This window comes from Giraffa tippelskirchi, chromosome 10 (assembly GCF_054371585.1).
Source record: "Giraffa tippelskirchi isolate mGirTip1 chromosome 10, T2T-mGirTip1v1.2.pri, whole genome shotgun sequence".
NCBI classification, from domain to species: domain Eukaryota; kingdom Metazoa; phylum Chordata; class Mammalia; order Artiodactyla; family Giraffidae; genus Giraffa; species Giraffa tippelskirchi.
The window spans coordinates 106415092-106427913 of record NC_137284.1 but is presented as its reverse complement, the minus strand read 5'-3'; the positions used below and the strand labels follow the sequence as shown (position 1 = coordinate 106427913).

The 12822-nt window shown below is 38.7% G+C and overlaps 2 protein-coding genes across 62 annotated transcripts in view; one reads left to right on the top strand and one right to left on the bottom strand.

The window, feature by feature from the left end:
- The window catches only part of ANLN (anillin, actin binding protein), a 159195-nt gene that overhangs the window by 72492 nt on the left and 73881 nt on the right, over positions 1 to 12822 (top strand). The window lies entirely within an intron of this gene.
- MATCAP2 (microtubule associated tyrosine carboxypeptidase 2) overlaps positions 1 to 12822 on the bottom strand; it is a 76040-nt gene that overhangs the window by 42570 nt on the left and 20648 nt on the right. For 34 of the 44 annotated variants that reach the window (XR_014066758.1, XR_014066763.1, XR_014066770.1 and 31 more), the window contains one exon: positions 425 to 1131. The exons of 1 other annotated variant lie outside the window; for it this stretch is intronic. Coding sequence is in view for 21 of the 43 variants with exons in the window: in XM_081534206.1 (XP_081390332.1) it covers positions 425 to 1131 (707 nt within the window). In the remaining 22 variants the exon portion in view is untranslated. Of the gene's footprint in view, positions 1 to 272; positions 304 to 424; positions 1136 to 1612; positions 1634 to 12822 lie in introns of those variants that run through there. 9 more of the 44 variants (XM_081534229.1, XM_081534236.1, XM_081534235.1 and 6 more) reach the window with 3 other exon arrangements.

Genomic DNA, 12822 nt, shown 5'->3' with positions numbered 1-12822 from the left:
TTTGGGGCCTAAGCAAGCTGTGAATGTAATACAACGGGGAGAACCAGAGATATGCATGCTCCATCTAACGCATTCAAAATCAAAAAGAAAACACAAACACTTGTATGTGGATTTATGAAAGGGCCACAAGCCTGTAAATCCCAAATGAAACCTTACAGCCAGAATCTGAAGCTTCTTCCTAACATAGTTGCTTCCTGACACAATGTTTACACAGTAGATTCTTTATAAATTTTGATTAGAGCAAAGTAATTTAAATATGGGTTGACACTCACCTAGAGATTTCTTGTCACATATTTATGTACCCTAGATGGGAGATAACTATAAATAACTGGAGTATTTTAGAACTTTTTTGGCTTTCTATAAGATGGCAAATAATTGTTTTCACTACATAAAGTGAAATCACATGACCGAAGTAGCATTTTACCTGCTTAAGAAATCGATCAGATGCATTGCTGTGCTTGGCCAATACGCTTGGCAGAGAGGGATTAGCATACTCAAACTGAGGATTGTAGGTGTAGTCGGACTTGAAGAACCTCAGTTTTTCTTTCTCCAAGTTGGTGGGCTTTATAGCAGTCAGTATACAAAATTTCTTTCCAGAAAAATCATCTCCTTTTTCAAAACTTCTCGACAGCAGATGCTGTGGCTTTGGCTTCGGCTTTGGAAGTGTGGAGAAAAGGTGTCGCTTCACCTTTCTTTCATTTTTGGGTTTAGGTGGCAGTACTACGGTGTTTCCTGTAACAGAGATATCATGCGTAAACTTTACAGGACTTGACACTGAACTAGTGACAAACACAGCAGGCTGCCTTTCTAGGCAGTACCATGTACTACTGCTCATCACAGGCACTGGGGCTTTCATCTTGCGAAGATCTTTACTACGTGAAGAGCTAGGAGATTTGCTGAGTTTTCTACATCTTTTGGAGCCGGTAGAGGAAGGCTGTTTTTGTGAATGATGTTTTTTCTCCTCTTTGCTCTGTAGCAGGACATTGTAACTACTGGTTCCAGTTGTGAAAATGTCCTTCAGTATTCCAGGAGATAAATGTGAAATGCTTCTTTTGCTGTCAATGATCAAGGACGCTTCTGCATTTAGAATGGACTTCTTAGCAAGCTCTTGCTCAGGCCAGTGAAGCTTTTCTGTGTTAATAAAATCAAAACAAAAGAAACAACAAAGATGCCAGATGAAGCAAATTGATTATATAAAAAGCATTCTGAAGGGTCTTTAAACTTTTACAATTTTGCAACAATCTTTGGAAAACACATTTTAAATATTAAAATAATATATTATTTAAATTTTGGTCAGGCTAGACATGGTCACTTCCATAAGAATGTATATACACCAAATTAGCTGTAAAAATCTTTAGCTTCAAGCCATTTAGATGATCAAAGTTTATTACAGGTATGAGATAATACATACAAATAATCTGAATACTCAACTCTACCAAAGCATGTAGATTTCATAGAAAGGATATACTTTAATGGTATTATCAATATCAAAGTAAAATCCAAGGCACTTTCAAAGCCAACAGAATCTTGAAATCTGACACTAAAGATAGCCACAGTAAAAGAAGAATAACACTCTCTTATCTACATCAAAAACATTTTAAATTAAATAAATGATAAGTATACATTCAAGCATGTTTTAGTAATATTACTGAATATTATTAATTAGTTGATTTTCTTAATTTTAGGCTATAGGTTAAGATGGGACTTCCCTGGTAGCTCAGCAGTAAAGAATCCATCTGCAATGCAGGAGGCGTGGGTTCGATCCCTGTGTCTGGAAGAACCCCTGAAGAAGGAAATGGCAATCCACTCCAGTATTCCTGCCTGGGAAATCCCACGGACAGAGGAGCCTGGCAGGGTGCAGTCCACGGGGTCTCAAAAGAGATGGACATGACTTAGCAACTACACAACACATGTTAACATTAAAGAAAATCAAGATTTTTCTTGCCAAGTCTTTTAAAAACATAATTACTACATAGGATGTGCATGCAAGGTAAGTCACTTCAGTCATATCCAACTCTGTGTGACCACATGGACTGCAGCCTGCCAGGCTCCTCTGTCCATGGGATTTTCCAGGCAAGAATACTGGAGTGGGTTGCCGTGCCCTCCTTCAGTGGACCTTCCTGACCCAGGAATTGAACCCGTGTCTCTTACGTCTAACCTGTATTGGCAGAGGATTCTTTATCACTAGCGCCACCAGGGAAGCCCACTACGTATGATATATAGTACAAGGAGAGGTCAGTTTTGCCTTTCTCCTCCATGGATCACAGCTTTGTTGTGGCAAAAGGGCTTGTACAGCTCAATGAAGCCATGAGCCATGCTGTGCGGGGCCACCCAAGACAGACAAGTCATAGTGAAGAGTTCTGACAAAATGTGGTCCACTGGAGGAGAAAATGGCAACCCACTCCAGTATTTTTGCCTGGAGAACTTCATGGACAGTATGAAAAGGCAAAAAGATACAACACTGGAAGATGACCACCACAGGTTGGAAGGTGTTCAATATGCTACTAGGGAAGAGCTGAGGGCAATTACTAATAGCTCCAGTAGGAATGTAGTGGCTGGGCCAAAGCAGGAACAAGACTCAGCTGTGGTTGTGTCTGGTGGTGAAAATAATGTCCAATACTATGAATAATACTGCATAGGAACATGAAATGTTAGGTTCATGAATCAAGGTAAATTGGACGTGATAAAGCAGGAGATGGCAAGACTGAACACTGACATCTTATGCATCAGTGAACTAAATGGGCAAATTCAATTCAGATGATCATTATATCTACTACTGTGGGCAAGAATTCCTTAGAAGAAATGGAGTAGCCCTCAAAGTCAAAAAGAGTCCAAAATGCAGTACTTGGGTGCAATCTCAAAAATGACAGAATGATCTCAGTTCATTTCCTAGGCAAACCATTCAACATCTCAGTAATCCAAGTCTATGCCCCAACCACTAATGCCGAAGAAGCTGAAGTTGACTACTTCTATGAAGACATACAACACCTTATAGAGTTAACACCAAAAATGGTATCATTTTCACCATAGGGGATTGGAATGCAAAAGTAGGAAGTCAAAAGATACCTGGAATAACAGGCAAGTTATTGGACTTGGGAGTACAAAATGAAGCAGAGCAAAGGCTAGCAGAGTTTTGTCAAGAGAACACACCGATCATAGCAAATACTCTTTTCCAACAACCCAAGAGATGACTCTACACATGGAAATCACCAAATGGGAAATACTGAAATCAGATTAATTATATTCTTTGCAGCCAAAGATGAAGATGCTGTACACAGTCAGCATAAACAAGACCGGGATCTGACTGTGGCACAGATTATGAGCTCCTTATTGCAAAATTCAGGCTTATATTGAAGAAAGTAGAGAAACCCACTAGGCCGTTCAGGAATGACTTAATCAAATCCCTTATGATTATGCAGTGGATATGACAAATAGATTCAAGGGATTAGATGTGGTGGACAGAGTGCCTGAAGAACTATGGACAGAGGTTCGTAACACTGTACAGGAGGTAGTGACCAAAACCATCCTGAAGACAAAGTAATGAAAGAAGGCAAAGTGATTGTCTGAGGAGGCTTTACAAACAGCTGAGGAAAGAAGAGACATGAAAGGCAAGGGAGAAAGGAAAAGATATATCCAACTCAATGCAGAGTTCCAGAGAACAGCAAGGAGTGATAAGAAGGACTTCTTAAATGAAAAATGCAAAGAAATAGAGGAAAACAATAGAATGGTAAAGACTAGAAATCTCAAGAAAATTGGAGATATAAAGGGAACATTTCAATCAAGGATAGGCATGATAAAGGACATAAACAGTAAGGCCCTATCAGAAGAGATAAGAAGAGGCAGCAAGAATACACAGAAGAACTATAGACTTTTAATGACCCGGATAACCACAATGTTATGGTCACTCACCTAGAGCCAGACATCCCGGAGTATCAAGTCAAGTGGGCCTTAGGAAGCATTACTACTAACAAAGATGATGGAATTTCAGCTGAGTTATTTAAAACCCTAAAAGATGATGCTGTTAAAGTGCTGTACTCAATATGTCAGCAAATTCAAAAAACTCAGCAGTGGCCACAGGACTGAAAAGGTCAGTTTGCATTCCAATCCCAAAGAACGGCAATGCCAAAGAATGTTCAAACTACCATACAATTGCACTCATCTCACATGCTAGTAAGGTTATGCTCAAAATCCTTCAAGCTAGGCTTGTGTTGTGTGCTTAGTCACTCAATCGTATCCGACTCTCTGTGACCCCCACAGACTGCAGCCCACCAGGCACCTCTGTCCATGGGGATTCTCCAAGCAAGAATACTGGAGTGGGTTGCTATGCCCTTCTCCAGGGGATCTTCCCAACCCAGGGATCGAACCCAGATCTCCCACATTGCAGGAGGATTCTTTACCGAGTGAGCCACTAGGGAAGCCTTAAGCAGTACTTACACCAAAAGTTTCCAGATGTACATGCTGGGTTTCAAAGAGGCAGAGGAGCGAGATATCAAATTGCCACCATTCATTGGATCATGGAGAAAACAAGGGAATTCCAGAAAAACATCTCCTTCATTGACTACACTAAAACTTTTGACTGTGTAGATCACAACAAACTGAAAAATTCTTAGATACTGGAATTCCAGACCACCTTACCTATTTCCTGAGAAACCTGTATGCGGGTCAAGAAGCAACAGTTAGAATCTTACACGGAACAATTGACTGGTTCCAATATGGGAAAGGAGTAAAATAAGGCTATGTACTGTCTCCCTGCTTATTTAACTTGTATGCAGAGTATATCACGCAAAATGGTGGGCTGGATGAATCACAAGCTGGAATACAGACTGCAGGGAGAAATATCAACAACCTAAGATATGCAGATGACACCACTCTAATGGCAGAAAGCAAAGAGGAACTAAAGAGACTCTTAATGAAGGTGAAAGAGGAGAGCAGAGTGCACTCTTTCATTCCACAAATACGGGAGTATTGCTAATAGGTACATGAATCTGAAAAACATCTGTATAAATACATTATTCTTGTCTTCACCTAGCCTCTAATATGGCTCTGAAGCTAAGGCAGTTCTATGAAGATATGCGTACTAATACGAGGTAGTATAAGCTTAAATATGAAAAACAAAAGGTACAGACAATAATATAGAATTCAGAGAAGGAAGAAAGCAATGTGAAGAGAAATACTTGAAGAAGAATTCAGCTGAACACTTTAAGAGCTTTCACATTCAATCAACTGACCAAACGTTCAAGTTTGTCTTAAATTCTCTTATATGAATTCCTATCTGACCACATCTGCCTATAAAACCTTTTCCAAATCCTTTCTGCAAATATGATACACGATTCTCTCAACCAGCTCTCTTTTCCAAGTCTCATGGATCCTTACACCTCTAGTCCTCAACCTGTGGCTTCTACTATGGAGGCAATTTCAATGCTAGCTGACTTGGACAGCTGCCTTCCTTGCCAAGAAAGACAATCCATTAATTCCATTTTTAACAAAACTTCACATAGATCTGTCACTCACTCATTCAAGATTAGACATTCAGGGATCCTTTCTATTATAAGTAGTAATAAATAATTTAGAAAAGGGAGAGGAACCAGAGATCAAATTGCCAACATCCTCTGGATCACAGAAAAAGCAAGAGAGTTCCAGAAAAACATCTACTACTACTTTATTGACTACGCCAAAGCCTTTGACTGTGTGGATCACAGCAAACTATGGAAAGTTCTTCAAGAGATGGGAATACCAAACCACCTTACCTGCCCCTTGAAAAATCTGTATGAAGGTCAGGAAGCAACAGTTAGAACCAGACATGGAACAACAGACTGGTTCCAAATTGGGAAAGGAGTTATGTCAAGACTGTATATTGTCACCCTGCTTATTTAACTTCTATGCAGAGTACATCATGCGAAATGCTGGGCTGGATGAAGCACAAGTTGGAATCAAGATTGCTGGGAGAAATATCAATAACCTCAGATATTCAGATGACACCACCCTTATGGCAGAAAGCAAAGAGGAACTGAAGAGCCTCTTGATGAAAGTGAAAGAACAGAGTGAAAAATCTGGCTTAAAACTCAACATTCAAAAATTGGTACTCCCAGCCTACTTATTAGCAGGCATCCGGTCCCATCACTTCATGGCAAATAGATGGGGATAACAATGGAAATAGTGACTGACTTTATTTTCTTGGGCTCCAAAATCACTGCAGGTGGTGACTGCAGCCATGGAATTAAAAGACGCTTACTCCTTGGGAGAAAAGCTGTGAGCAACCTAGAGAGCATATTAAAAAGCAAACACATTACTTTTCTGAAAAGGTCCATCTAGTCAAAGCTATGGTTTTTCCAGTAGTCATGTATGGGATGTGAGAGCTTTTCTCTCATAAAGAAAGCTGAGCACTGAAGAACTGATGCTTTTGAACTATGGTGTTGGAGAAGACTCTTGAGAGTCCCTTGGACTGCAAAGAGATCAAACCATTCAATTCTAAAGGAAATCAGTCCTGAATATTCATTGGAAGGACTGATGTTGAAGCTGAAGTTCCAATACTTTGGCCACCTGATGTGAAGAAGTGACTCACTGGAACAGACCCTGATGCTGGGAAAGATCGAAGGCGGGAGGAGAAGGGGACGACAGAGGATGAAATGGTTGGATGGCATCACTGACTCGATGGACATGAGTTTGAGCAAGCTTTGGGAATTGGTGATGCACAGGGAAGCCTGGCGTGCTGCAGTCCACAGGGTCGCAAAGAGTCAGATATAACTAAGCAACTGAACTGAACTGAATAAATAATAATAGCAGCCACTGTTTGTTGACACATTTATGTGAGTTTGGGATTTCAGCAAAGACTGTAATGTTTTATCATTAAAGCTTCAGCAATGTTAAATAATTTGCTCAAGGTTATATGACAAGGCAGTGAAGAACAAACTGTGATCTGAATGTGTCTGATTACAGTCCATGCTCATTCTATTATATAAGGGCAGTCATTCAATTATCAACAGACGTTCAGTATTAAATCTGCTACATGCACAGCACTACACCTTTTCTTCCTCTGTACAAGATATGGCACCCTATTAAGACACAGTAATCCGAATCACTGATGTACCAAGATAGGTACCACGACCATGTTTTATTCCTCTGTCTCTTTCCAACATCAAGCAAGGTATCTGGTAGACATTCAATAAATGTACACTGAATAAATTAATGAATGGCATGATCCTTAAGCTGCCACTCTCTAACCACTGTAGATAAACACGTATTTGTAGTTCTACAACCATTCCATATATCTATGAGGAGATCATTGCAGAAGTGGAAAAATAACCTGGAAGACCTTGAACCAGTGGTTCTCAACTGAGAGCAACTGTGCCCTCTAGGGCACATTTGGCTATCACAACCAGGGAGTGATGCTACTAGCATCTTGTAGTTAGAGGCCAGGGATGGGGCTAAACATCCTTCAATGCATACGACAGCCTCCTTCAACAAAAGTATTCATCCTAAAATGGTGCTAAGGTAGAGAAACTGTGCACTAAATGTTAAGTTTTAAAACCCAGAAATCATAGGATTTAAGGTAAAGAAACAGTATGAGGTTAAAAGTGGATAATAAACAATCCAAATATGTAAGGTACTCAGAAGTCCTTCTAGTTAACACTTTCTAGGCCAACATATGAAATCTGAATTCTTACTGTCTAAAGATAACATGAAAGTATAAATTGTGTGTGTGTGTGTGTGTGTCTGTGTGTGTGTGTGTGTGTGTATGAAGTCACTTCAGTGGTGTCCAACTCTTTGTGACCCCATGGACTGTAGCCCTCCAGGCTCCTCTGTCCATGGGATTCTCCAGGCAAGAATACTGGAGTGGATTGCCATGACCTCCTCCAGGGGAACTTGCCAACCCAGGGATCGAACCCACATCTCTAAACTAGTAGGAGCTAAATAAAATGTCTACTACATGGACAAGCTGAGAGGTAGGAACTAGATTGCACAGGACATGCTGAATGCTGACTATACAAAGGGGCTGTTCAGTAACATAAAAAACCAGCTCCAAGTAAACAGAACAAATAAAACTTTCATCAACGGCTGGTAGGTTCCAGACCCTCACAGGTTTAATACTTAAGTATTGCCAACTGACAGTCAAAACTGGGTAAGCTGGGCAAACATGGGCTAAGGAACACAAGCTGCAGTCCAAATGCCCATGAACAGTGTCAGTTTCCCTAATAAGACACCACAAATTTAGAAGACAAGAGGTGATAATCAAAGAAAGACTGAAATGGACACTGAAAGGGAAAAAAGAGAACTGAGATAAGAACAAGGTTGTCATAAACCTAGAAAAGTCAGGTAAGGACTAGGCACAGCCAGGAAGGTAAAGCGAGGTAATCAGGTTTTTTTCATTTGCTCTTCATAATAAAAAGGAGGGGAGTTACCTCAAATTAAAATCAGTGAATAAACTGCTTTGAAGAATTCCTAATTTGGGTGGTTTATTACAGGTATTTTTTAAATGAATATTCAATGTAAAAGTGCTTTATTTGGTTCCTAAAACTTAGGAATCAAATATTGATTAAAGAGCTGGTCTCATAGAGTTTTCTGTTGTTTTGTCATAAAGCATCAGTGACCAAAATTCATAATTTTGTCCCATTGCAAACAAGCTATAAACTTCAGGATAGTTGAGTTCTAAACCATCTGCTAAAACACTCCCTCCCAGGAGTTTCAGTTCACTTGTGAATTATCTACCTGAGAAATTAAGCATTAGATCTTTTTAAGCTCCACCTGCTATTAAGTAGGCTGGGAGTACCAATGGTGTATCTGTTTTAATAAATGTTAATCCTGCAAAATGCTGATATTCCATGAAGTTCATAAAAAGCAGGGCAGGTGGGCCTTCAAACACTTCTTACAAGATAGATATAAATTAATTTCTCAAGAGTCATACTAATCTTATTTTGTTGTTACTGTTCAGTTGCTCAGTTGTGTCCAACCCTTTGTGACCTAATGGACTGCAGCACACCAGGCTTCCTCATCCTTCACTATCTCTAGTAGTTTGCTCAAACTCATGTCCATTGAGTCAATGATGCATTCCAACCATCTCATCCTCTATTGCCCACTTTTCCTCCCACCCTCAGTTTTTCCTAGCATCAGGGTCTTTTCCAGTGAGTCAGTTCTTCACATGAGGTGGCCAAAGTACTGGAGCTTCAGCATCAATCCTTCCAATGAATATTTAGGGTTGATTTCCTTTACAATTGACTGATTTGACCTTGCTGTCCAAGGAATGAATGCTCAAAACAAATCTTATTTTAGTTGTATTAAGCTGCAGAGAACCTAAAAGACTGTTTTTGTAATTTTAAATACTATTGCTTACTTTAAGAAAAAATGACTTTTAAAACAGGCTTAAGCACATAAAAAGATTTCAATGAAGACACCATATTCACCTAACTCATTTTTTACCAAAAAATTGAGACTTCTTAAAGCATAAGCAGGCTTCTTTGGGGGAAAGTGTAACTCACTTCCTCTCCTAAAAGTAATAAAACTCATACTCTCATATGAAGTCACTATTTAATGTAACATTTTGGCCACCAGCAATCTGCTTCACTATAGCCTTGGAGGAAATGAAAATTTGTTGATCAAAGAAGCCATTCACCCCAAACTGATTCCCATATTGAGGGAAAATTGCAAAATAATATTACATTCAAGTTAGTGGTCAGTATAGTCACATATATACTGAAATTACCAACACAATGAAAGCTGAATTTGTATCTAGAACAGGGGAAAAGAACACCAGAATTCCTGGCTTCCATTCCCAACTCTTTCAATAACCTCTCTGTAATAGTAGCCTGATCACTAAACCCATCGGTGCCTCCTGTTCCTCATCTAAAGAAACAGGAGAGAGGGAGAACACTGTTCACTAAACTCTTAAAAGTTTCCCAACTGAACAGGTGAGCTTTCACAGTAATTACAAGGTCTCTGGCTGAAGGAAGGATCAGATGGTCAGAAACACAGCCTGGTGGAAAATACCATTCAACCAACTTTGACCCATAAAATGGCAATCTCATATTTCACTAATACTTATGAAACCTGAGAAGCTGGGATAATTTTATACAACAATAGGCTGTTTAATTACAAACAGAAGGCAAAACAAAATCATCCCCAAACAAGATAAACACTTTAATTTCACCAAGTTGTTCATCATTACTTAAATGGTATTTGTCAACAGTAGAAAGGATGAATAAATTGTGATATATTTATATAATAAAATATTATATTGCAGTAAAAAAAACCAATTAGGTTACAACAGTACAGATGACTCTCAGACAATACTGAGCAAACAGGATCAGATCACGTGAGTTTATACTGTATAATTTCATTTATATGGGGTTCAATAACAGACAAAGCTAATTTATGGTATTAGAAGACAGAACAGTGATTACCTTTGGGGGAGGGGTTATAATTTGGGAGGAAGTACTAAAGTTTTAGGGGCTAAAAATGCCCTGTATTTTGTTCTGGACTGTGGTTACATATGTACAGATTCATCAGGCTGCCCCTTTAAGACTTGTGAACTTTACTGAATGTAAGCTAGACCATAATTTTTTACATGGTATGTTAAAAATCAGTATCTTTGAAAACATTTATTGCCCAATTTGTCTGCATTATAATAGATAATCTTTTAATTACAATCTGAATTCAACATTATCCAATATAGTTTCTCAACTGTAAGAAGAAAGAGATGAAAAGGTAGTATCATTCAAGAACTGAGAAACTTAACTGTATTTCAGGATTCTTAAAAATGTCACCGATTCCCAGTTAAGAGCATTTCAGTGTTACTCTATTAGTAGCAAGGATTCTTATAATGTGATACTACTGTTTTGGGGCCAGAAACTGCTGAGTTCTACATGCGTTTAGAAGCACGAAGGGTATTCTATAATGCCAGGAAATGATGGTTGTGGTAAAAGAAAAACATTAAACTATCTGAAACAACAGTGAACAATGCAAGAAAACAAACTTCCCCAGGTATTCCACGTAGGGTGAAGACAAAATTCCTAATTACGGCACATGAAGTCTCTGACGATCACTGCTCTGCCTCTCTGGCCTCATGGTGCACAATGTCCAGCCCCTAGCCCTTAATCAGTCCATTCTAGTCTTCCTTCATTTTGTCAGTCTCTCACACTCACCTCTCTCCAGACACAACACTTCATATTCCGTTCCCTATATATGAAGAGCTCTCCTCTCTGTGAGATTAATCCCTATTCATCCTTCAGTTCAAACTTGTTCAGGAAAACTTCCCTGGAATGTTCTTCTGACTCACTTGTCATCGTTGCAGTCTTACATTTGCTTATATGATGGCCTTCCCCATCACTGAAATTTTAAATTCCATTATGGCATAAACCTATGTTTGTTTTTGCTCACTCACTGCTGAGAGATAACCAAGGAAAGAGAATATTTGAGAGGAGAGAAAGGACACAGGATTTCAATGCCTGAAAGTTGAGGGAAAAAATCATACCTGGATGCATAAAAAATGAAACAATGAGTGATGCTGAAGATAAGTTTTAATAGCAGGTGCCTACTGCTGTAGAACAAACAGGAGCTATATGCCTAAGTGTATTCATTCTAAATAGCCAAACACTGCTCTTACGACTTCTGTCTAGTATTTTTAAACATTTACTTTTGTTACAAAGGAGCTTCATTTCCAGATGATTAATTAATCATTTCTCATCACATACAAAATAAAGGCAGTAGGAATTCACAAATGAACATAATCTTATATGGCTTCTGACAGCATTTTGTTACTCACTGAATGAGCTAGATGTTGTCTTCTCTATTTTAAAAACAATTTTATAGTCAGGTAAAATGTCATCTTTCCAGGCAAAAACTATTACAGACATGCCTGTGATAAAACTTAAAAACACCTGGAGTAAACTATCAGCTAACGTAGCACTGATGTTAAATGAGATTTTCATGTTGAATGTTGTGGCTTAACTCAGCATATCTTTTAACAAGTGTTTGACTTCCCTAGTGGTTGAGAAAATGGGCTTTGGAAGGGAGTTTCTCTGACTTGAATCTTGGCTATTTATTAGCAGCTGTGTGTGACCTTGATCAAACTACTTGACATCTTTATGCTGCAGCTTCCTTATCTGGAAAATGGAATAAAAATACTATATATACCTCACAATATTAGTGGGAGGATCAAAAAAGTTAATATATGTGTAGTGCTGAGAACAATGCTGGCCTGTACTAAGAAGCGGGTGTTAACTATCAGTATCAATATTATATTCATCTCCTATAGAAATACTCCATGGAACACTGTAAATACTCCAGTATTTGGAATCAAATCTTATTCTACTCCAGCAGTTCACTGGGATGTCATATTTAGATATTAAATCATGACTAATACGTCAAAAGTGAGATATTATATAGGAAGTAATTTCAGAAACAAGTAACTGTGCTTCAGTCCTGAAATTAAAAAGAAGTTAGCTCTACATTTATAGCTATCTTAAAGCTGAAAAGAAATGAACCGAGTACTTTGCATCAGTACTCTCACCACAAACAAGAACAATCAATGCTAATCAGAAGAACATGGGCTTCTAAGATATCAATGAATAGTGAGGGGATAGAGAGGGATAGTGAGGAGAAAGGAGGGTATACTTTTGGCTAAACGCTCTGCATAAAGTTTCTTGCCATTAAAAGTTGGTTTTCTGATATGTCAGCAAAATGCTAGGCGTGGGGTTCTAGAACATGGGGGGTTCCCTTTAACTAGTCAAGAAACTTACAAAAGAAATGGAGAAACCAATTTGAAAAATGACCAGTTGTTTTAATCTGGGGCTTGAATTGTCTCAAATGACTATTTTTATTGAACTACAG